Genomic DNA, 26,771 nt, shown 5'->3' with positions numbered 1-26,771 from the left:
TACTCTGGAGTATAACTGACTCTAATGTTTGTAATATGCTTTATTAAAAATAATTAAAATATAATTTTTAAAAAATAAAAGTGAACATGGTTATCCTCTTCTAAACTCCTGCATGATGAATTTTACTGCATGTACAAATCCCAGTATCTCCAAGTGTGAGTGCTGAGGTAACTCATTTTATGAAAGCATATGCAGTATTATGCTCCTGAATGAGCCAGAAGTATGTCAATTATTAACAGCCATCCAAAAATATCAAAGCTCTTACAGGGTCTTTTGCAGTATTAGTCTCCAGGAGCTGCATATTAACTGTGTCATCCATTTAACCCCCTCTCCTTCCCATTCCTGAGTGGTTAACTTGTTTTCAATTATCACATAATTGGTGCGATTAATCCCGAGGATTCCAGCATATTACATCTACTTAGTTAAATCTCAAAAGCAACATGATCAAATGATGATTCATTTGTACTAACAACCAGATCATATAACTAGCCGTACTGTTGAACTACAAACCACTTCTGTTCTGACCAAGCTTTAGTGCCATTTTATAATTCTCTGCCTTCCCTAAACTCACGTAAAAAGGTTAATCCACCCTCCTTCAAGAGAAAAGGTTCCATTATCGCTGCATTTTTTATTAAGGTAAGAAGCTCCCCCACTGTGCTCAAAAGGCTATTTTCACATGGATGTATAAATATTTGATGCTGTTCTGCTGGGCAAAATGTCATTTTAATGTTCCTGCACATGATTTACAAGATTACTATGGGAAAAGATTCTTTATTCTATTATGACAGCTGTGCTAGTGGGAAGCAGCATCTCCCTATGTTGTCTGTTGTCTCTGAACTATTAAAACTCAGGCACAAATCCTAACCTTTTACGTTATTGTTATTAGAATGAAAAAAATCACCAACACAGGAACAGGAAAGAAAGTGGCCTTTTGCTGGTTTACCTTTGACTGGTGTTCACCAGCAGTACTGGATTGCTTCTCATAAGGTGAGTTTCCCACATTGATACCACTTACACCACTGCACTGGCTGCCTATTGAATTCCGGATCTGTTTCAAGGTGCTGGTACTTACCTTTAAAGCCCTATATGGCCAGAGGCCTCTCCCCATATGAGCCCTGTAGAGCACTAAGGTCTACTAATCAACATCTTTGGGGGTCCCCGGCCCCAGGGACGTCCGACTTTCCTCGACCAGGGCCAGGGCTTTTTCGGCCTTGGCCCCTGTCTGGTGGAATGAGCTCCCGTATGAGATCAGGGCCCTGTGGGATCTATTACAATTCCACAGAGCCTGTAAGATGGAACTCTTCCACTAGGCTTTTGGTTGAGGGTGAGATCAGGGCCCTGTGGGATCTATTACAATTCCACAGAGCCTGTAAGATGGAACTCTTCCACTAGGCTTTTGGTTGAGGGATCGGGCATCCCCCTTCCTTCGGCTGGCTTCCATCTGAAGCCTGGATCCATGAGATCTTAAAATCTTGAAAATCCTTAAAATCTTTAAAATTCTAATACCATCAACCACTAAGGTATCTGGTCCCCACTAGAGTTTACAGGGCACTTCGGAGTTATGTTATTTTATATTGTGTTCTTAATCTGGTTTTAATTGTATTACATTTTATACTGTTGGAACCCACCCTGAGCCCACTTGTGAGGATGGCGGGATATAAATACAAATAAAAATAAAATAAAATAAAACAATTATTTTCCACATACCCCTTCAGCTTGGAAATCCACTTCCAGAACCTGTGTACTGGGCATGAATACTTTCATCAGAAATGACAGTATACATACACAGTACACAAAATCTACTATAATTGCACAGATGTTTAACTGTATGACAACTTTTTCTCTCCATTGTGAAGTGTCATCTGGATCTAGGAAAATTCCTTAGAGACAGGCTACTCTCCTTCAATGTCTTCTACCATTTGGAACTTTTTCCCCTAAACCTGCCTTTATTATACAGGTCTCAATCTATCCATTACCCTGCTTCTTCACAAAGTAATTCTACACAAAAATCTGGTTGTACATGCCCTCCTCAACTGCAAAATCTCATTAGGAAACTCCTCCAGAACCCAGTTATGTAAATGCATGTTTAATGTTTAAACAACAAACTGATACTTTTCATATGTTGCTTTGGGATATTAAGCAATACACTGATAAGGAGCCAGAAATAAAATGCTCTCTTTAGAAAGAAGGTCTAATTGGTCTATATTGGGTCCAGTGACTCATATTTGAAAGTGGTGTTTATACATTTAAAATAAATGACCTTTTCTAAGCAAGTTAGCTAGCAATTTGCATGGCTTGCCAGAAAGCAAAAAGAAAGCATTCCATCATCCGAACTTTAGACCTTCCTTTGCTGTAGGATAGGAAAAAAATAAAGACTGGTTGTTAATTTCCCAATTTAATTTTATAAGGATAAACCAATTTTACAAACTATTATTATTGGCTGGAAGATCTCTGGCAGCAGCATAAAACAGGAAACAATGTCCTGGTGGCTGCCTCTATTTTAATTCTGGTTAGTATGCAAAGACCATGCTGAGCAGGTAGAAGGCATACTAAGGAGTGGATGTCTTCAGCCCTTCAATTTCCAGCTCACCGTCCCCAAGAAACTGCTCCCCTAACAACTGGAACCCATTCATAGGGGGCATGAGGGATTGTGTCAGGATCAACAGCAAGCAGGTCCAAACACACTCTTCAGGAAAAGTTATGCTTTATTGGAATACTGGTCTGTTGTCACTGCTACAGGTACATTGTTAGAAATAACGATTAGTGCAAGGGACTCGCTGCATATACTCTGATGCTTCAACTATCTAAGCAAATGAACTTCAAGCACTCGCGTGGGAATTCTCCCGGCAGGACATTACATCATGAACCGGAGACTCTCCCCACCCCCTGAGAGCAGAAATATTCACACCGATAGTGGAACTCAAGCCTTCCCTTTTCGTCAAGGTTGTGCTGATAGCGCTGTCTGGCTGAGCCAGTTCTCACGGATGAAAGCGAGCCTCCCTTAAGTTACCCATGGCAGCAAAACAAAGCAAGCATGCGTGCATGCACAATCTTGTGCTCAGAATTTCAAAAGCGCCCACTGGTTCAAGCTGGTTAGGGACTCCTTGGCTAAGAGGTAGTGACAGTCATGGGGATGCCAGGCCTCCCACTATAGTGGGAGACCTCCCAGTACCTTGGTGCTTTGCCCGAGGCACCGGTGGGAGGAAATGGGGGTTAAAATAGAACGCTTGCTGGCATCGCAGCGGAAGTGACATAGTGGATGCTCTAGAATTTATAGAAACTCTGTGGTAAACTGTAGATTTTTTATAATTTCTAGAGTGTCATCACTAAAGGTTTTTACCAGAAGTGAAGTCAGCACACTGACGCAATGCCTGTGCGCCAGGCCTCACTCCCCAATTTCTCCCAGGGGTTGCAGGTGTGGCCTGCCCATCCTACATACCACACACACAGTGGAATAGTCAGTCAGCCTTTCCTGCATGAACTGGAGTGCTATTTACTGCTGCAGGGGTGTCATCAGCTCCAAGCACTATGTTTCATAAACCCCCCAATTCAAAGTGAAAAATCTGAAACAGTATAAACCACCACAGTAATTTTCAAAACATTTACCGATATTCTTTACTTAAAAGTTCATCTATTTATCATTTGGATTTTTTAAAACTGTCGTTCATATTTGCAATATTTTTCAAAACAATATAGAACTGTAACAACATTGGGATTTCATGGCCTTACGGTTCCAGTGCATATACTTTTTTTCCTGTGTGGCTTTACAGGTATTTGCCAGGTGAGAATCAATATTTAATGTATTTGATGAAATGTGCCCTAGTCCCTGACAGCTTATGCAGCAATAAATCTATTTATCGTTAAAGGTCCTACAAGACCCCCTGTTTTTGCTGAAACAAACCAAATGGTTCTCTCTCTGTCTCTCTCTGGGACAGGTCAACATTACTTCTCACTTCAACAAGAATGTAGCTGGATATGAGCAGCAGTCTTGGGCTCAGGATACAGCCCGAAGGCCCCTCCATACAGCAATCTTGCGGACGTTAAGCAGGTCTGCATTTAATCAGTCGCTGAATGGGCCAAATCCCTACGTACCCTGCCATGAGCTTCTTAAAAAGAAAGACAGGATATAAACAATAGAGCCTTTTTATTCTAAAAGAGAGAGTTAAATGTGTTTTATATCTCTTGTGCCAAAATCTGCTCTCAGATCTTTAACCTTCTGGCCAAATTCTAAAAAATAACATTTTTGTTTCCCACAATAGTTTCAACAGTAGTATCTTCAGCACAAACACACACAGACCTTAATCTTTCATGTTTACATACTGCTGTTTGCAAAAATTAGGGCTGTGTACACAGTTATTTCTGAGAAGTCACAAGTACAAGCATGCCTGAGGTGTACAGCTCAGCAAGAACAAGTGACAGATTTGTAATTTGTAGCAAACAGTAGATATGAGAATGATGAAGTGGAATCCTCAACATCATGTGTTGCAAATGAAGATTCCCATGTGCAGAATGGGGAAAAAAACAGAATGGGGAAAAAGCACACGGTAGAACAAGTAGCAGAAAAAGGACAAATAGCAAACAAATTAACTAGAGTTTCTAGATTTGCACTAGAAAGCCTGTTACCGGCGTTCACACGTAGAACATCTGCCTTCCTGCCCTAACCGTTGCAAAGCCCTTTAAACCGTTGTACTCTGCCACTAGGTCCCCAAGTGGTGGTATCCTGAGTACAACAGTTGTAATCGCTTTACCCACCATCTGATCGCTCTCCACCGTTGAGAAACAACTTCCATTCGGAAGCCTGAGGCTTCCGATTTTCGCCGGCCATTTTTTTTTTAAGGTCAGCGATATGCGCTTGGGCGAAGCTTCGCCCTGGCGTTTGTTTAAAAAAAAAAAGAAAGAAAAGGGCCTTAGTTTAGCGTTTCGGAGGCGTCCGGGACCTCAGGGAGGCTACTTTGCTCTTTAAACTTTAAAGGTAAGTCCTTACCTTTATCCTGCCAACCTAGCAGTTCGAAAGCAAGAAATTGCAGGTAGATAAATAGGGACCACTTTGGTGGGAAGGTAACAGCGTTCCGTGCGCCTTGGTGTTTAGTCATGCCGGCCACATGACCACGGAAACGTCTTCGGACAGCGCTGGCTCTTCGGCTTTGAAACGGAGATGAGCACCGCAACCCTAGAGTCGGATTCGACTGGCTTTCGAGCAAGGGAACCTTTACCTTTACCTTTACCTTACCTTTAAAGTTTAAATGTAAGACGGGGTTTTTTGCGCATGCACGAAGATCGCCATTCTGTGGATTATGCCTATGTGCATGCTCAAACTGAGTTTAAAAAAACCCCCAAAACCGCCAATGCCCGCTGTGTGTGGACGGGCATACAGCGATGGGATCCACAGACAGGAGGTGAGTGTGATCGCGTTTCAGCCGGCATAAATTGCACCGGTTCCAACAGGTACAGTTTATGCCGGCTGAAACGGCACATTTGAACGCACCCTATGGGTGAAGAAGTACTTCCTTTTATCTGTTCTAACCTGACTGCTCAGCAATTTAATTGAGTGCCCACAAGTTCTTGTATTGTGAGAAAGGGAGAAAAGTACTTTATGAGTTGGTTGTACACTGGAAAGTTTGAGTTCTCTAAGAAATGTGCTAACTACTGTAGATCAAATCCTGTCAGGCAACAAGCATCTGAAAATGGCAGCACTCCCAAAGTAACTCTAATTTCAAGGAGTCCACAGATTCAGGTGAGTAGCTGTGTTGGTCTGAAGCAGGAGAACAATGTTTGAGTCCAGTGGCACCTTTAAGACCAACACAGTTTTATTCAAGGTGTATGCTTTTATGTGCAAGCACACTTCTTCAGATACTGTTTATCAGGGGTCGGTTCGTAGAAAAAGAGCTAGGGGAACTCATTAGCATAACTCATTAGCATATGCCACACCCCCTGACATCACCGGAAGTGTGTCATAAAGCCACACCCCCTGACATTACCGGAAGTGTGTCATAAGGCCACACACCCCACCCCCAAAAGTCCCGGCCGCCGCCGCCCAACTTCTTGCAACAAACCAGAACAAAAGACAAAGGAGCTCAATAATTCAACAAAAAGACTGCTGAAATAACGTGGCCTTATCCAGTCTGTGGAATTTAAAGGAAGCTGTTCACACCTCTTCTGTGTGGTGTCACCATCAAAAGCAATGGAGATCTGGTGGAAGTGAAATGTATCTCTTGAGAAGTAGTTACCTTTAAGGATAGTGCTGGGTTAACCAAAGATGGTGAACAGGTCTATATAGGGAGAGGCAGTTTCTCCAGGGATCACTGTGAATGGCAACTGCAACAATAATCCCCACTCCCCAGAAACAGCTCTGTCCCATTTCCTGCTATGATAAATGGGGAAATGAGAACCAGACTGCACACAGGTGCTTGCAATTGCACACAAATGATCCCAATCCAACTAGTGCAGAAGATCCAGTAATTCAGGTTGCCATCCTCCAGAAGGGACCTGGAATTACAACTGATCTCTAGACTACAGAGATCAGTTCCTCAGGCTTTGCTCCCAAATCTCCAGGGATTTTCCAAGCTGGAGTTTGCAACATTAGGGTCCTGTCCATACGAGGCCTTTTAGGCCGGGAGCGGGACGGAACGGGGGCGGAGCAAATGGGCACGATCCCACGGCAACATCTGGGAATCGTTGCCTGGCCGTCCCTGTTCCGTCCCAAATGCCGATACCGTGCAGCAAAAAAGCACTACCTACCTAGGTGGTTGCATCCCTTGGAGCGGCTCAAGGCGGGCCGTGGGATTGGCCGGCGCGTCCTTGCGCCGCCGCATCTCGGCCCCCAGCCGTACTGCGCATGCTCGAGCATGCGCAGTTCGGCAGCCTCCCCCTCCCATCGGACTCTTGCTCCTTGGCATCTGATCGTGCCGGGGAGCGATGCGTCGCGGCTGAGGGGATCCGTGGGATCCCGCCGCGGCGTCTCAAGTTCGGTACGGCTCTGAGTAGCCGCGTTTCAGCCGTCCCGTGTGGCAGGGACCTAGGTTGAGGTGGCAGGTGTCCATCTCAGTTGGCCTCCCTGCTTTAGTTCCCAACCTGCTGAAAGGGCCCATCTGATTCCACCTTCTGGCCCCAACAGATTTATATTGCTGCTACCAATTTTATTGTTTGTTGTTTTTATTATTTTAATGTGATTTTATTGTAATGTGTCTTTGACTCGATTTGTTGTGATCTGCCCTGAGCCCGTTTGGGGAGGGCAGAATAAAAATCTCAAAATAAATAAATCCCAAAATAAACATTACCAGTGATCATACGAAGCTTCATTTTCTACAGAGACTTTCCTACTCGCTTCAGTGGTGGGAGCAGCTTCATATGCATGACTTCTGTTTGCACAGATCTGCCCCCTCCATTGAGGTAAACAAGGAAGACTCCTGACTTGGAAGCAATATGCATACACACATGGCTCTGGACCAATGCTCCCTCTAAGCTGTGGAGTCTTGTGAGCAAAAATTGTACTTTGTGAGTTGCTGGCATTAAATCTGTGAGTGAGCGATTTGGCTGCTGCCTAAATTAGTTTGCTTTGGAGCCATCCTTCCTGAGTGAAGACAAAAACGGGTGGGCCAGAGGCGAAAAAACTGTGAGCTAACTCACACTAACTCAGCTTAGGGGGAACACTGCTCTGGACCGAGGCTTTTATATGGACTGCCTTATATCAAAAGAGAGCCAATCCTATGTCTGAAAAATAAGGGAGAAAAACTTTTACAGGGATTAAATTCAGCATCTTGCAGATCTGAAAAGATGTTGTTTCTTTAAAGGCTGATGCCAACAAATAATTCATACTCAGTATAGCATGTATTTTAAGGTGTAATTAGCATTAAGGCAGAATATTCCTTTCACTAACAGGAGATTGAATGGAATAGGATGCTGCTTAGGCTCAGCCTCAAGCATGTGTTCCTGTTACTTGAAAAATAACAAATAATCTCAGGTTTTCACATTCAGTTCTAAATGTATTTTTGTTCATTGTGTCAAAGACAAAAAGAAAACAACCGATCATCATTTAAAGGAGATGAAGAAAATAAAACAGGATAGCAATCTTGCAGAAAAAACTGTCCATACCATTTATCATCCCAAGACTGAAGATGGCATTCACCAACGTGCTCCCTTTCCGGAAATGATCTGTCATGTGCTCCAGCCAATTAGCTTCTAGGCTGCAAATGTTCTGGCCATTGCTGAATACTCTCATAGGGATTGTTACAGTGTAGTACTGGCTGGATCTCTGTGAAGCCTTTGGTTTGTTGAAGACAGCAAAGATCTCGGTTTCTGAAAAAAAACACAAAATGCTGAAATAGCAATACCAGAAAGCAGGAAATACAGTGCACTCTTGTTCTCTAGGGTATAGTCTGCAAGCATAAATAAGTAACACATTAATAAACCCTATTAGTTGAGCTTTCTCCATGTATAATTAAAACATTACTGGGTCATTAGAAAAAAATGTGCTTCTCTACCAAGCTTCGGAACAAACAAATCTAAAACAAACCACAAGGCTTTACTGCCAATCGAGTTTTCATGACCATGAAATAAAGCAGGGCACACATTTTTGTAGCCGGGATCCCGTGGATCTGTTCCACTACTGGTGCTTTCCTAAGGTTGCCAGCTTCCAGGTGGGGCCTAGAAACAAAAGTCCCTGGAAATACACCTTCCAAATGACACCCTCCAAAGCAGACATTTTCTCAAAGAAATTTATCTCTGTAGTCTGGAGATCAACTTGTAATTCCGGGAGATCTCCAATCCCCACTTGAAGGCTGGCAATCCTAATCCATCTAAGTGGTGGCTCCAAAATAACAGACATATATAACTCCTTGGAATGGTACTTTACTAAACAAAAACAGCACAGTTCTCTATGCCAGTTTGCAACTCCCAGTTCTTCTCTCTCCTATGCCTCACTTTCTCTGTGTGATAGTTTCTTTTTCTTAAAGTGACAATCACAGGTTTTAGAACATCTCTTTACACAGGACACTATATTCTTCCTTCCCTAAATCCAGAGGTCATTTCGGGGGGGAACGCAGTTCCCCCGGGTGAGGTGCAGGGGGCGGGGCACATGACGAAGCCCCGCCCCCTGCTTCCGGCCGCCCTGCTTCCAGCCCTCATTCAGCCAGGAGGAGGCAGGAGAAGTTGCTTCCTCCCTGCCTCTCCCCACCCCTGCCTGCCTGGGACCAGGGAGGGCCTTCGCGGGGCTTCCTTGCACTCCCGCCGGCCTTGCAGGTCCACCGCCGGGCCCCTGATGTCAGGGGGTGTGGCATATGCTAATGAGGTATGCTAATGAGTCCCCCTAGCTCTTTTTCTACGAAATGACCCCTGCCTAAATCAATTGTTTTTCTGCCTAATGAACAGCGAACAGCTGTATTAGTGATGTGCTATTTCATACAGACTTCACAGTACAAAGTCTCTTCCACTTGCTTGATGCAGGTGGTACACTTTCTCTGCCTACTGTTGTTGCTGCTTCTCCCTCACACAGTCGGATTATTATATATATTTTAATACTATTTCTCTTAAGAAATGATGCAAGCTTCCAGTGCTTGCATAACGTCTTCTCTGTGCTGTGACCATGGGTACCTTAACTTTTGTTATTACCATTGGAGTTGTAATGAAGAGACTAGGTAAGTTTCTAACTCTTTTTTGCTGATTAGGACACTCAGTCTCTATGAAAGATTCTTTAGCATGGTGCCACCGAGCTTCTTATGTTCCAAATTATGTTTAAAATGCAGTATTCCGGTTTTCTCTGTTGGGATTGGCTCCCTAATAATGACTGCCTATTGGTCCTAAAGCCATACAGAACGTCCTATCCTGAGGCTCTTCTTAGGTCCAATCAGACCTCCTGAATCTGGTAACAGTTATGGAATCGTATAAGTTTGAGTGCCGCTCTTTGCAGAGCAGTCCTGAGCTGAGCAATGTTTTGAATAAAGCCTTTTATTTTGACCATTGTATCCTGCCTTGAGGGGGACGGAACGGGGGCGGAGCAAACGGGCGCGATCCCACGGCAACATCTGGAAATCGTTGCCTGCCCGTCCCAGATCCGTCCCAACCTTCGATAATGTGCACTAAAAAGAACCACCTACCTAGGTGTTTGTATCCAGTACAGCACCTCAAGCCGGGCCGTGGGATCGGCCGGCGCGTCCTTGCGCCGGCGCATCCCGGCCCCCAGCCGTACTGCGCATGCTCGAGCATGCGCAGTTCGGTAGCCTCCCCCTCTCATCAGACTCTTCCTCCCCGGCATCTGATCGTGCCGGGGAGCGACGCGACGCGACGAGGGGGATCCGTGGGATCCCGCCGTGGCGTCTCAACTTTGGTGCGGCTCTGATTAGCCGCGGTTCAGTCATCCTTTTCCCTGCCGTGTGGCAGGGACCCTAAAAGAGCTAAACCACAGTTGAAGTTCAGCCACAGACAGATTGGGGGTGGCTATCAACAGGCTAAAAGCACTATCACCATGTCCTTTGAATTGTGGGAAGGCAGGCAAGCCTCTGTGCCCCATATGGGGATCTTCAGACATATCTGGTTGGCCCCTGTGAGAAACAGGATGCAGGAATACACTATTTAGAATATTTATATCTTGCTTTTACTGAAAGAGTAGCATTCTTCTTATGTTATTTTCATGTGTGCAAGTTGCCTTATCTAAATTGATGGACAACTGAAGGAGTTGTGGGAAGTATGAAGCTTACAGGAAAATATGTGGTTCTTTCAGAGAGACAAAAGGTGCTGTAATTAAGGCAAGCACAAAATATTATCAGCCTTACCGGTGAGGTGTTCTTAAACCAATATTCTGGCATAACACATCAGCAAGGATTTTTTAAAATAGGGATTACCCACCCAGTTTTCACCTGTGTTTAGTAGAACTGTCTTCCTTTTTGGAAAAAAATTAAAGCTAATTTTTTTAAAAAAAAAATCCCCACAGAATTGTTTAAAAGCCCCCAAACTGAAAAAAAGAAAGAAAGGAGTTATGAACTTGACCCAACATAATGTTTTAACCAATGCATTGAATTCCTTTTGGGGGAAAAGAAGTGCATGTTCTCATTTGGCCTGCAGTAGCAATAGTGATTGTTTGTTTGTTTGTTTGTTTGTTTGTTTGTTTATTAGAGATTACATCCCACCATACGCCACGAGTGAGCTCAGGGTGGTTACAACATATAAGAAACACAATAACATTAAAGCATATAATCTTAAAAAAAACAAATTTAAATTAAATTTAAAATTTTGAACAGCCACGGATCTGTGCTGAGAGGTAATAATTTATAATTTTAGAATAAAAGCCTGAGTTCTACATGAGAAAACAGTATTCCTATTTCTTCTGAATTGTTTTTCAAAAGCTTTTACATGGATCACAGCACTATAATTAATGGCACTTTCATGAATTCACCCAGCACTACAGCTTCTGGTCAGTACTTGTATGAGTACATACGAACAATAAGAACCAAATGGTGTTTTCAATGTGGGTAGGGAGAGACTTGAGAAGGACAGATGGTCTCATTTGATCTTCCCAAGTAAATTAAAAAACAAAACAGCCCCTTCCACTAGAATTTAGAAGCCAATAAATGAAACAAAAAACTAGTGGGACCAATGTATCAGAACTGATAAAGGCCTCTAAATGATCATATCAGATACCACTCTGCGACATTATCATTTGAAACGTATCATCTTCCACAACAGATAATCAAGGCTAGAAACCATAATCATGGCTTGTCCAAAGAACTGACAAAACACAAATCAAAACACAATAACATTACAAGTGAACTTGGTATCCATTGTCATAATTAGAGTGGCATTTTAAATGTGGATTGTTTTATTTTATCTTTACAACAGCTCTATGAAGAGGCTGTTTTTCTCAAATGAGGAACTGCATTGAAAGATGAGGGCTAGACCCTGGTCATCCAATTAATCCATGATTAAAATTTTCACCCTAGTCCCCCACAGTTCACAGACCTAAGAATCTTCAGCAATCACAGTGGGTGGTCACTCTGTCTTCAAAGATGAATCCAATAATTTGAGAGGTCCTAATGTACTCCGCCATGACCACGTGCCCGACCGTTGGGCCATGCAGTCAGGCCAAACAGCAGAGCTTCGCTTCCAGGAGAACAATAGTCCAGCGGATCCTTGCCCGCACCTATCAGAGGGCCAGGTCTGCGGCCGAGAGCCTATGGGACTCTCGGCCACTGTAAATAGCCTATAGGGCCTTAGTGGGTGTGTTTTAGGTGGTGGGTTTCTGAGCATATAAGCCGGCCTGCGAGCCGGCTTACCTTTGTCTTGTTCCTGCTTAATAAAAGTACTTTGCTGAAATCACTCAACGCTTCTCAGTACTTTTCATATACATAAAACCTAAGCACAGAATTGTTTAAAAGCCCCCAAACTGAAAAGTAAGAAAGAAAAGGGTTGTGAACTTGACCCAACATCCAGGGACTGGGAATGGGAGGATAGATTCAATAAGAAGTACATGCAGCAGCAACACTTGTGTTTCTTAAATGTTCCTCTGCCAAAAATCTCAAATACTTTTTGGATTCAGCAGTATTTACAGAGCACACAACTAATGTGGGAAAGTCTTAAAAAATAAACACAAATGCAGGGTCAGACAGTGTGCACAAAGCCCTCTAGAAATCTTAAAAATCATCAGGTTCTTCATATTCAGATGCTATGAATTCAAAGAAGTAATGCAAAATACATTTTACATAAATGAAGGATGGGTATTAAGACACTTATCTGGCAAAACTATGCGAATACTGAGCCAGGATTTATACAGATCAAGGAGGATTGCTTTATCATTTTGCTGTAATAAAAAACAGGATAAGGGATCTCTCAGCCAGGGACTTTACAATGCAACAAGTACTTGTTAAAATAAAAACCCAAAATTAATTCAACACCAATGGTTATATTCTAAAATTGTTTAGGAAATGAAAAGTCATTTCTGTAAGTTAAGAAGTTCAGAGTATGTTCGTGGACTTCTAAGGAATAACAAAGTTGGGAGATAAAACTCTAAAGATTTCTAATTCTAGAAGAACTCTAAAATAGATAATAAAGCAATATCTGCACTAAACAAATATATTCCTCCCAGCTGACCAAAAATCCATACACTTCTGGAACATGAAACAGCACGCAAAAACAGGGATCTCTTGTAAAAGATATGGCAGACAATGTGAAGAATAGAAGTATTTACCGGTACCTCCGTGCTCACAAGGGAAAAAGGAAGTCACAACTCCCCCCCCCCCATTTCTTGGTCCTTCATCAGTCTCAGACTAATGGGGGGGGATGGCAATACTCATCCAAGAGCCTTTCTCCCTCAGGGCACTCCCTGCACCAAAAATTCCCAGCACTGATTGTGTGGGCCTGACATGGGATGCTGAAGAGAGTTTGGCTATCTGGCTGGTGTACCGACCGCCTCCCCCTTCAGCAGATACCCTGCTGAGCCTACTGAAGGCGGTATCAGGCAGGGCCTTGGAGTTTCCCAGACTTTTAGTTCTGAAGGACTTTAATATCAATGCTGATTATGCCGCCTCCCCACAGGCTATGAACCAGGTGTCATCCTTGGTTGCACTGAGACTGTCTCAATTTGTATCAGCTCCCACGCACCAAGTGGGCCACACACTGACCTGATTTTTGGGATGGGGATGAATGTGGATCTGGATGCTATTGAATCAGTGCCCTGGCTCAGACCACTTGGTCCTGAAGGCTCGATTGAGTATCCCAACTCCTCCCTGTTTAGGTGGTGAGCTAATTTATGCTTGCCCACAGAGACAGATGGATCCAATTGGTTTCCAGAATGCTCTGTGGGATCTGAGCCCCCTGGTGACTCATTAGACGAGCTGGTAGAGGATTGGCATTGCCAGTTCTCTGAAGCCATAGACAAAATCACTCCCTGATGCCCTCTACACTCCTTTTCCAACTCAGCCCCTTGGTACACCACAGAGCTACAGAGGATGAAACGGGAGCAAAGATGGCTAGAGCTAGTGTGGTGGCGTACTCATGATGAAGCTGCAATAACATCTTATAGGAGATTTATGAAAGCCTATGAGATGGCAGTGAAGGCCACAAAGAAAGAAGTCTATGCACCCTTCATTGCATCCACAAGCTCTAGCCCAACTCAATTATTTAGATTAAATCTTGGCAGGGCTCTTTTTGTAGAATAATAGGCCACACCCAGCAGCAGAAACTCATTAGCATATTAGGCCACACACCCCTGACAGCACAGCTCATTAGCACATTAGGCCACACCCCCATGTTACCAGAAGTGTGGTTATCCAGCCACACCCACCTTTTGCTTGTTATTCTGTTTACCTTGTTTGTTGTCAAAACCCAGGATTTTTTTGTAGCAGAAACTCCTTTGCATGTTAGGCCACACTAGGGTTGCCAAATCTGTATCGTCCGGGAGCGGGGGGCTCCTGGACGATCCCGGGTGTGTGTGTGCGCGCGCACAGCGCGCGCACGCGCAGCATGCACATCACCCCGGAAGTGACGTCGCACGCTGGGGGCGAGGCCACGCGATTTGAGGGGAAAAAGAGTTTTCCCCTCAAATGGCCCGCCCCCCGGCTGCATTTGGCAGCCCTAGGCCACACACCCCTAATATAGCCAATCCTAATGAGTTTCTGCTCTTGGGTGTGGCCTATTATGCTAATGAGTTCCTGCTGGGCATGGCCAACTTGGGAGCCAGCCGGAACTCCGTTTCATGTGCGTTCCTGCCCAAAAATAGCCCTGGATCTTGGACATCCCTTCCACAGGGAAACCAAAAAGATAGTTAATTGGCTATTAGCTGTGGGACATTTGCACGCTATTTTGTGGATAAAATCTTGTTGCTCCACCCAGACCTGCTGGCCATCCTCAAACTCCACCCTCCCAAGGCACCCCCAACCCCCAAATCTCCAGGAATTTCCGAACTGGCAACCCTAGCATTGCTCAGCTACACAACTGGCAGGGAGTTCTTGAACAGAGCTATCAGCATTTCCCCTCCCCCTAAAATCTGGCAAGCAGGGTTCCAATTCCAATTAGAATCACAGTGGAAGACGGACTTAAGCCTTCCCTCCCAAAGTTTTCCTGACTTAAAACAGTCCAGGGCAGTTAATGTTTACCCTGTTGAAGCAACCAAACAGAAACCCACATGAACATTGTCAAAAAGACTTAAGCAAAATTAAAAATTAAAATCAAGCCACAATTCTTCACAAGGATAACCAAACATCACTCTTATCACAGTTTAGTTTGAAAGAACAGTGAATTCCTAAGGACAGTACCAGCTCCAACCTATAGTCTGTACAAAATAATATCTGGCTCAGGGTGATGTCTACAATCCCATCTAGAATTGCCAGGCCTCCTAGTATAGTGGGAGGCCTCCTGCCAGCAACCTGCAGTGCCCACCACCACTCCAAGAAGTGGCAGGTGAAATTTAAAAAAAATATATTGTTGCCAGTGTGTGCACCATGACATCATTTCCAGTAACAACACAGAAGTGACATTGGGTAGCTTTAGGAATTGCTGAAAGCTCTATAGTTTTATGCCCCCTCATGGCCCTGCCCTCCAAACTCTCCTAATCCCACCTCCTCAAAGAGGGTAAGAAGGAAAAGTACTGCAAGAACCAAACACAAGTGCATATTACAGGCAAGATGTTTTATCATGTACTTATATAGGGGAAGTAAACATGCATAGTCACAATGTACTATTATACACACTAGTGTTATCACCCCATAAAAGCCCTTTGTTATATCTATCTGGAAGCAGTAAGACAAACTATTGTAAGAGGTATAACACAAAAGATCTTCAAAGGCCCCGGTCACACGGGCCGGAAAGGGGGGGGGGGAGCATGGCTGTTTGCCCCGGGGCAAAATAATGCGCGGTTGCACGATCAGACCTTCCATGGAGGTCCCGTGGTTAGGTGGAGGTGCCTATCACACGGCGCAGCAAAGAAGCGGGGGCCGCGTGCTGAGGGTTCCCCTCCAGCGCCTGTCTTCGAGGCCACGGTGAGTGCCGCCCTCCTGGCTCTTCGGCTCCCTGGGCACTGGGGCTCCGATCCCGCAGCCTCTGTGCACACACACACCCTCGCGCCGCCCGTGTGTCTAGTCACCTCTTCCCGGCTTGCCCCCCCTTCCCCAAGCAGACTTCTTACTCTGCCGCTGCAGCCCCCCCCTTCTGGGCTTCGCCTCAGCCGCTTTCTCTTCTGCCTTGCCCCCTTTCCCCCTATCTGTTTCTCTCTCGCCTCAAGCCGTGCGCTCTGTGTAGCGTTTCTTCTGGCTGCTCTCCTCTTCTCTGCACAACTCAAGTCTTAGCAAGCTGCTCAGTTGTGTGTGTTTTTTTAAAAACGAAAGTGTGCGCATGCTCCGTTGGGTGCTTGTGCGCATCCGTGGAGACTTGGAGGGGGGAACCTTTTTGCTAGGGGACATGGACAGGCACCGGAACTACCACCGGAAACGCGATCAGATGCCCGCCCTTGCCCCGCAGTTTCCGGAAACTAGTACCTCCGAGGTACTAGTTTTTTACCACGCGTCTTCGGCGGGAAGCCTTGGGTGAGCCACGGGAGCTCTATGTTTCCCAGATGTGGCGGTGAGATCGCGCCCAGAAAATCCACCTATCTTCCATCCCTGTAGCGTGGCTAATGCTCTGTGTGACCGGGGCCAAAGTAGATCTCTCTTTTGCAGGATAGAATGAAAGGTCTGTAAAGCATAGAACCTATATGACTTCCACACAAATCCAATGAAAAGAATGGCATGACAGGGAGTTATAAACAGAGAATAGCTGAATAACACGAAAAGCCAGTTAGATGGGGTTACATTCAAAATATTAATTTTATTCAGTAAGAAAATTAATCTACTGAGATGGTTGTGAAAATCCATTCTCTTGGGTTACAAGGAGAGATGGTTGTGAAAATCCATTCTCTTGGGTTACAAGGAGAGATTATTAAACCCCTAGATGGCAGACCTCACAACAATTATGTCGCTTGTTAAATGTGGCAATATTTTATGCTGAACAATGAGTATCTCATGAGACACTTGCATGTAAAAGTTAATTCACTCAAAACAAAGATGTGCAGATGATTACAGAATATCATGCTTGAATTCAGAACAGGAGAATTAAAAGAACTTTGACCTAGTAGTAGTAAAGGATTTCCTCCTTTCCCTCCCCTCTAACATCTTGCTCTTAGATATATTATGCTATCAGGCCAAATTAAACCAATGAACAACACTTAAGAAATATTGGTCAGGATCCAGGCCGGTGTGTGTGTGTGTGTGTGTATTTCTGACTTTTATTTATTTAGAAAATGTGTATGCTCAGGATGGTTCACAACTTAGTAAAACAGAAATAAGCAAATGACTGCAAGTACAATAACATAAATCAATTTTAAAAATTCAAAACTAACTCAATAAATGCCAGCAAAATATAATTTCAAACCCTACAAGAAGTCCAGGGTAGTGTATCCCTTCTACATTTTACCCTTGTATCCACCCTAGGAGGTAAACTGGCTGAGAAAGAGTGACTGGCCCAAGATTATCCAGCAAACTTCACTGCAGAACGAAGATCTGAATATGATCTTAGTCCGAAACGGTAACCAGTAGAACACACTGGCTCTCTGTTCTCACACCTCTTTGCACTCCCAATACCATTCCGCAGTCAGTGTTTTGGAAGTTCTCTCATGATCTAAGGCAGCTTAATGTATAGCATGTTGAGCTACTGTTTAAGAAACACCAGCCAAAAATCCCCTTTAGCCATGCAGAATTAGTCATGTGGTCCTTCAAACCCTGGCAGTTTGTGATGTACAGAATGAACTATTAGGGGTGAACTAGCTGGCATCCTCACCAATAATGATCTGAGCATTATTCCGCCCTGCTGTATACCTACTTTTTGATTTTATAACTAGATATATTTATGCTGCCTTTTTAAAATGTTATTGACCCAATGGTTTAAAAGATGCTGTATTTTTAATGCTATTGATTTGCTGGCTTCAAGGTATTTTATGTCCCTGTCTTCATTACACAGCTGATTCTGTCAGATTTGCTATATTTTAGGATTTTTAAAAACATTTTATTTTTTCTGGTTAGTTTTTAATATATTGGTCTTGTTTATTGTATTTTTAAACACTGATTTTACTGTAAGCTGCTTCAAGAGCCAATTTGGCTGAGAGAGTGGAGTATAAATGCTAAAAGTAAATTAAATAAATAATCAAACGTCCATAAGCACCAGCTTTTCAAACAAGAGCTCTAGCACAGGTCTAAAATTAAAGTGTGCATTAACCTGCACTGGTGTTAATACATCTCCCAAAGCTGTGAACTGTGTTTCTTCTATCTGGGAGCTGCAACATCCTCTGGGACTTAACACCACTTTCTATCAGCAAGCGGTAAATGGAAGTGAAGTACAATCTGAAGTTTGGAGATGATCAAGCTCTGTAGGGAGGGTGCAGAAGCAGCACAGAAATGCAGCAGGGTAAAAAAAAGGAAGTGGATCAATTTTAACCTTCCTTTGGTATGTACCTTTCCTGTTAATATAAAATAATTCCTGTCAGCATTCCATGAAAGTCTGCATAGTCCAACAGATTAAAAATTCAGTGTCATAAATCGAGAAAAATGTGGCTGAGGGTTGCCAACTCTGAGTTGGGAAAGTTCTGGAGACTTGGTGGTGGATTCTAGGGGTGGCAGGGTTTGGTGAGGGGAGGGGTCTTAGCAAGGTATAATTAAGGCTGCCAAACCCCAGGTAGGGCCTGGAGATCTCCCAGAATTACAACTGATTTCTAGACAAAAGAAATCAGTTCCCCAGGAGAAAATGGCTCCTTTGGAGGGTGGAGTCTATGGGAATATACCCACCTGAGCTCCCTCCCCTCCCCAGGCTCCACCCCCCAAAATATCTAGGAATTTCCCAACCAAGAGTTGGCAACCCTATGCTGTACAGTTCACTCTCCAAAGCAGCCAGTTTCTCCAGAAGAACTGATCTCTGTTGTTTGGAGATGAGTTGTAATTCCAGGACATCTTCGGACCCCACCTGGAGGTTGGCAACCTTATGAGTGAGGGACCCACAAGGATTTGCAGGGGTTATCTTATTTTCCCCTCCCCCACAATTTCTTCTTTCCTTTCCCTGAAAGCCCCCATAATCTCTCTCCTTTTCTTGCTTGATTCTCTTCTTCTCACCCACAAGCCGATCCACCTTTATCTCCTCCCTCCATCTTCAGCTTTCCCTCCTGAGACCCTCTACTCAGGAAAACTATGGCCCGGGTGCGCAGCACTGGCTGCCAGCCTGGACCCAGTTGAGCAGTGGGGAACTTGCAAGGACTTGTGGGAAGTACCTCATTTCTCATATATCACGGTCCCCACACTCTCTCTATCCCCATGGTAACCCACATATCCTCATCTTTCCCTGCTTCCTTCCCTCCTTCCTACCCACCAACCGATCTATCTTTTAACTGCCCCCCACCTACTCAGCTTCAGCTATATTTATTATACCACACTGGCTTTTGTGAGGTGGCTACTGTTGAAGAATAGCAAACAACCAGGCCTGGGTGAGTCATACAATCCCTGTGGTATCAAGTCATCCATGGCTGCTGCCAGGCCTGGCCCCAATGGATCCTCCCTCAAGGGCCAAAACAGGCCTGAAAAGTGGCCCCTGCCCCTGCTTTTTAGTGAAAGGAAACCCAGGCTCAGAGGCTAGAAATACCATTATGGTTCCCGAGGAACCCCACAGCAGCCACTTCATATCTTAAAGCTGTGGGTGCTGCTTCTATTATTTGAGGAGGTCATGTCAGATTTTTCTGCAAACCTGGGGCTATTTTCAGGCTTGTAGAAAGATCTGTCTTGTCTGTTGACGGCTTCAGTCTTTGGATATAAGTCTTTCTATTAAAACCTCCAGAGCTGATACTAGGGTTGCCAAGTCCTCACTCTATGTAGAGCGGGGGACTCCAGTGCTGCTCTGGGAGTCTGTGCGCACGTGCTCTGCACACGCGCGCCGCAACCACGTCACCCGGAAGTGACGCAACCATGTCGGGCATGCTGGGGGTGGGCCCACAATCATCCGAAGGAAAATCATAGAGTTTTCCCTCAGATGACCGCAGCCCCGCCCCCAACGCACCCGACGTGACTGCGTCACTTCCGGGTGACGTGCTGACGCCGGGCACGTCGCGTGCTTTGGAAGTGGGGTTCCCCCTGGGGCCCGATCCGCCGCCGGCAGGTAACGGGCCTCTCAGGCGGGGTTTTCCCCGCCCCCCGGGGGGACTTGGCAAGCCTAGTAGATACAAGAAAAAGATCATAAAGCTTTCTACATATTATAGTTCTATACCAATAATATAAATAGCAAATAGCTCAGGAGTTTATTCTTATTAGGTGTTACTGCAGTACATTTAAGGAAGCAAATAGCATAGCAATGAGGTCCCAGTGCAGCACTGTAGTAACTTATATGCTGTAGCGTTGGAGAACCATTTGCTTTCTTACCTTGTAATTGCCCTCCCTTTTCTTCAGCAGAGCTTAAACTGAGATGTTCAGTAACCTGCCCTTCACCTCCCAGATCTTCACTCGGATTTATACACTGGTCAACATTTTCCTCACTTGCTGCTGTGGGGATTTTGCTTCCATTAGTGCAATCTTTTTCATGATCCAACAACGCACAATCCTCAGGAAAGTCTGATGGAGTTTTGTCACCTCTTAGTTCTCTCGAGCTGTTACTGCTGGATATTAAAACACTGCTGCTCTTGGAGTTCATTTGGGAAGTGTACTGAGGTATTATTCCAACAAACCTCATGCCCCGACTTGCTGCATCTTGAATCTATAAATCAAAAGAGATTACAAATTAATTTACAAGTTCTCCTTCAGAAACAGAAGTGTTTCAAAATTCACCACATCAGGTAAACTAGTGTTACTGAGGTGGGGTTTGTGGAGCATAAAAAGTCTCATTGGATTTGTATTCTATATTACACAAAAGCACACAGTTCCTTTAATGAATGAATATATATATATATAGATATAGATATAGATATAGATATAGATATAGATATATAGATATATTATATATATATATATCTACATATATATATATCTATATATATCTATATCTATATATATCTATATATATATATATAGATAGATAGATAGATATAGATATAGATATATATAGATATATATATATAGATATATAGATAGATATATAGATATGTATAGTGAAAATACAAGGAACTACAATTTGAATAGTTGTATATTCTATGGATATTGTTACTGGAAGTAGAATTGTATTGGAATAGTTTTGCTTTATGAATTGATTAATTAAAAATTAATATAACTAAATCAGGCCAACATAGAAATATTCAGTTCATGTTTATCATCATACTTTTAAAATGAGATATGGGAGACTAGAACAGTTTGCCACCTTCTCTCTTAGCTTATTACAATGTTTGGATGTCTGATATTTAAAATAAAAGGGGAGGCAATACAAAATATGCTTTCCAACATAATTTTTTAAGAAATGGAAAAAAAATCTGTGATTATATTTTACTGCTGCCCCTTATTTATTTAACATTACCTATGAGCCCCATAGATGGGCCTTTTCCAGAGCCCATTTTGAGGCACTCCCTTCTGCTGTACTGGAAGGTAAATTCACTCGAGTTCCAATGCATGAACGTATATGCCCATGCATGGCTAATATGGTGGAATCAATTACTTATGTCCTCCTGTTCTGCAGATTCTATCAGGAGGAACGAGACCATCTTATACTACCCCTTCTGTCTAGATTTAGCCCTCTGCAGTCTTATCTTGACTTTAGGCCAGAAGTCCTTCGTACATTCCTCTTAGAAGACGTTCAAAGCTCAGTGACTTATGCTGTGGCAAAATTTTGTTGCTTAGCTATTAGGAAATGTAAACTTATTTTAGCTGAAAAAATTGTATGATTCTCTTATTAACATTATTTTATTTATACTAATCCTATGTTATTACTGTTTTAATCCTTCTTATATCAGAATTGTACTGTTTTACTGGCTCTTGCTGTAATAAATCAGATCAGAAATTTACACTTCACATTTATCCCCAGAAATCAATGCACATGTCGGTCATTTGTGCCATGTGCCAAACATTAGTGAGCCACACTCTCACAGCTGATGTACTTACCTGATGCCAATTGTCTGCAATGTGAACATGAACAGCACTGGGGAAACCAAAGAATAATGGACTTTTGGCAGAACCATATCTGATCATTCTAACTAAAGGAAGTAATTCATAAGATCATATTATCAATGATTTTCACCCCACCATCAACCTGATAATGAACAAATCCATACAAGAAATACATTTTCTGGACACTACTGTAAAAGTACACAATGGACGCATAGACACCACCTTATACCAGAAACCTACTGACCAACAAACATACCTACATGCCTGCAGCTACCATCCTAAACATAACAAACAATCCATTGTATACAGCCAGGCTCTATGCTACAGCCGCATCTGCTCCAATTCTACATACAGAGATTCTCATCTGAGGGATCTACAACACATCTTTTTGGAACTAAAGTATCCACCTGATGAAGTCAGGAAACAGATTAACAAAGCCAGAAACGATACCCAGAGAAAACCTGTTAGAAGACAGGCCTAAAAGAGATAATAATAGAACACCACTAGTGGTCACATACAGCTCTCAGCTTAGTTCAACGCATCATCAACGACTTACAACCTCTACTGGATAATGACAGTGCTCTTTCGCTAGCACTGGGGGGCAAACCTTTTCTTGTGCACAGCCAGCCCCCTTGTCTCAAACAACTCCTCCCCCACAATTATGCAACATCTAAACTGAACATGGACACTGGGACCAGAGCTTGCAATAAACCCAGATGCCAACTTTGCTGCCACATACACCCAGACAACACAATTACTGAACCTAACAACAACAACTACTCCATCAGAGGCTCATTCACTTGCTCATCTTCTAACACTGTATATGCCATTAAATGCCAACAATACACAGGACAACCAGGACAAACCCTACACCAGAGAATAAATGGACTCCAATCTGACATCAGGAATCACAAGACTGAGAAACTTGTAGGAGAACACTTCAACCTTCCAGGACATTCAATGGGTGATCTCAAGGTAGCTGTTTTATTACAAAGGAGCTTCAGGAACAGAATGAAAAAGGAAATTGCTGAAGTTATTACAACACTTGGAACAAAAACCTCCCCAGGACTCAACAGGGATATTGGTTTCTTATCTCATTACATATGCTAACTCGTTCAGTCCTCACATATGTATTCTCATACAGAGGGACTATATATCCTCTGTATTTTAGTGTATTTCTTTTTCTTTTTTCTTTTTTTATAAGATTTTATTGTTTTTCAATGTCTATGGGATTGGGGAAATGAATAACTAAACCCTAACTCTTAATCTACAGGATATAGGGTAGGGATCACTAATACACAAAGAACTACTGGGCATGGGGCAGGAAAACTAATACCCTAATACTACAAGCCCTAATGGATAGGGGAGGGGTACAGACTAACAGGGTGACATCGGTCTTAGTTACATGAATATATATCTATGTCACCTATTGATACATGATTAATGTTATATGAAAAGTTTTAAAAAATAAAATAAAGAGTTTATAGAAAGAAGAGTGAAACGATACTTTATATAGCTTTTTAGCTTAAACTGCACAATAAACGATTGTCTTAGTTTTAGAGTCTTTTCTTCTTGCGTTTCTTCAGGGTTTGGGAGCGGCTTCTCCTTTCTCAGATTTCGACATCTCTGAAGAGTTGGAACTGGTGCTTATTGAATCCTATGAGTAGGATTCTTCTTCATCTTCTTCTTCCTCCTCATTTGGCTTTGGATTCTTTTCTTTCTTGTTTGGCTTTGAATTAAAATATTGATCCATAAATGTTTCCATTTTTGGAACAGGGTCAATTTTAAATCTTTTATCCTCATATTTAAAGCTCAGTTCTTCAGGGAAAGCCCATCTATAGGGTATTCCTTTCTTTTGTAAAGAGAGTGTAAGTTCTCTGTAAAGCCTCCTCCGTTTCCTGATTTCAAAGTGGATATCTTTTAAGATTTTTATCTCCTGTTTCTTGATTTTCAAAGACTTCCCCATTGTAGATTTTAGCACCAGTTCTCTGGTGGATCGTTTTGTGAATTTCAAACATGTTTCCCCTGGGAGTTTTTTTTTTAATATAAAATCTGGATAAGTCCTGTAAGCCAAGTCCATCTCCTTCAGTAAATCCTCTTGTTTATAATCCATTAGTGGGGCCAGGGCCTCTGCTAAAAGTTCCTTTAAGTCCTCATTTTTTTCTTCAGGAATCCCTTGGAAACGTAGAACATACATGGATCTTTCCAGCTGGAGTTGTATTAATTGCAATTTGTCCGAGGAGCTTTCTTTTTCCGCTTCATCCACTCTTTTAGTAATGCTCTCAGTCTGCTTTTCCATCTTTTTAAAGGTTTTTTCCGTTGCTGAGGTCCTTTTGTCCATTTGAGTCAATTGCTTTTGCATTATATCTAGTTTGGAGTTGAGATTCATCATCTGTTCCATTAGGTGGCGCAATGTGTTTGCGAACAGTGTAGAAATGTCTGAAGATACTACCTGGTTGTGGGAGGGAGTAGTTGGTTGGTTATTTCCGGTCGCTATTTTTTTCTCCAGCGTCACTTTCCGCCCTCTCCCAGATATATATATATCCCAGACATAGCTATATATCAACAAGAAGTAAGTTTTCCAAAACAAGAGAAAAGTGTTACTTTGTTTTGAGTCAATATGCAGCTTTCAAGCTCATTTAGATTCTCTTTCGTTCACTTTTGCTCAAAGTCTTTTATTTCCATTTTAAAACCGCTTTCAGTTTTCAAGGGGGTAGTCTTGAGTTTCCCCTCCTCCCACGCTTTGCAAATAGGCGCTTCTAGTTACTACCAAGGCTCATATATTCGCTTTGTATCACTTGAGCATTGCTTAACTCACGGTTAAAGCCTTGGAGATCTTCTAGAAACCTTTTCAAACTTCTGACCGTGTCCGCTTGTTCCGGCAGCCGTCTCTAGGCGCCATCATGGCTCAACGGCGATGGGACCTGTCGGGGAAAAGGAGTGCCTCAATTCCTTTGCCGTCACCTTGGAAGAGGTTCTCCTCAGCTCCCCAGGCTGAGGGTCTCCTGCAGAGACCCCGGGAGACTCCGAAATGCACTCGGACTCTTCCTGTTCGCCGCATTTCAGTGCACCCCCATCGGAGCAAGACAGGGTGCGTCTGAGCAGCAAGACGCTTAAACCAGAAGCCAGTGTATTTCTTTTTCAGAACAGTATATTAGAATACTAAATGTAATACAAGGAATATTGGAATGTTTGACTGACATACACTGCTCTCACCTCAAAAAAGAAAGAAAAAATGCTGTTAAGTGACCTCCACACCTGAGAGGAGTGAAGTCTCAGACTTATTTTGACATATTTATTGCTTTACAACTGTTGACCTTATAACCTTAGCTTGTTATTTAGTTCTGTTTTCACATATCTTAAAAATCTTCATCATGTTACATGTTAATTTGCAGTTCAGCCCATCTATAAGTTTGAAGCTTACCTCCCATTCCATTGTATTTGAAAAAGCGTGCCTTGCACACAAAAGCTCATACCTTGAATAAACCTTTGTTGGTCTTAAAGGTGCCACTGGACTCTAAATTTGTTCTACTGCTTCAGACCAACACAGCTGACCATCTGTAGTGAACAATGGTTACTACTTCTGTTACGAGGTCAAGCACGGCAGAGGGAAGAAGGCACAAATGTATAAACAATGTATATTCTAAAAGTATATATTTAAACCAAAGTCCAGAATAAAAGCCATGCCTATACATGTATTTGGATGATGAGAAGAGATGGAAAGAGAAAGTCCCATGAGAACTTCACAAAGGTCTCCAAGTTAAGGACAGCCGATAGAAGTACTCTTTGACAACCCAATACAAGTGAAAAGTCACAAACTAGTAATAATAGAAGCTGTTATCTATCCTACCCTTGGATGAATAGCATGAGAAAAAAGCAAGGCATGACTTTTGGCGACAACTATGCAGAAAAAGAATGTAAAGAATCACAAAAAACATGTGGTTACATGGGGTTACTTAAAAAAAACCAAAAACAAGAAAGTCAGAAACTAACAGGAAGTGGAAGGGAGGAAGGCTTAGAAAGATAAGAACAGAGATACAGCAGCAGTTCGTCAGAAACAGCAGAAATTTTACACGACATTGAAAACAAATCAATTAAAGGAAGACACGAGGGTTTGATTCTAAGGAAACACTAGCAGAATTCCACTCATGGAAACAGGTTTCCTTCTATCCCACTGCAGATCTATGGCCCCTGAAAAGCTGCTAATGGGGATCTGGGGACCCTTCCAAATGGCATACATAAAGATGGAAAGAAACCAGTGGAAGTCAGAGATCCCCACCTAGCACAAGAAGAATCTCCTTACTCAACTGTCAAAAACTCTTTGGATATGAGCCTACGTTAACACCACAGTCACTCAAAGGTATACCAAGTAAGTAAACAAAATATAACTGTATTCAGAATAAAGTAAGAATGGAACACAAGGCCTAACAGAGTCCTTTATAGCAACTCACCTAGCTAGTTTACCCAAAGCCATATGTAAAATCTAGTCAGGAACTGCACCAGACTCTGGTACCCTGCTGCAGCTATACTAAGATATGAAATGAACTTCTGGATACCCTGCTTGCGGGGTAGGGCAGGGTATAAATTTAATAAAATAAATATCAGATGTACATATGTATATATAGAGAGACTGTATATATAGGGAGACTCATGGATAGATAGATTAGATAGATGGATGGATGGATAATAGGTGGT

The 26,771-nt window shown here is 42.9% G+C and overlaps 1 protein-coding gene across 1 annotated transcript in view; it reads right to left on the bottom strand.

Moving 5' to 3' along the window:
* Positions 1–26,771, bottom strand: part of RFTN1 (raftlin, lipid raft linker 1) — a 149,774-nt gene that overhangs the window by 32,194 nt on the left and 90,809 nt on the right. Inside the window, exons 4-5 of the mRNA XM_015408750.1 lie at positions 20,409–20,739; positions 8,092–8,295 (exon numbers count right to left, since the gene is read on the bottom strand). Of these exons, the coding sequence (XP_015264236.1) occupies positions 8,092–8,295; positions 20,409–20,739 (535 nt within the window). The remainder of the gene's footprint in view (positions 1–8,091; positions 8,296–20,408; positions 20,740–26,771) is intronic.

This window comes from Gekko japonicus, unplaced genomic scaffold (genome assembly GCF_001447785.1).
Source record: "Gekko japonicus isolate JY-2015 unplaced genomic scaffold, Gekko_japonicus_V1.1 scaffold2579, whole genome shotgun sequence".
Classification (NCBI taxonomy): Eukaryota; Metazoa; Chordata; class Lepidosauria; order Squamata; family Gekkonidae; genus Gekko; species Gekko japonicus.
Note: the sequence above shows the minus strand (reverse complement) of the source record. Positions and strands in the feature narration are given on the sequence as shown.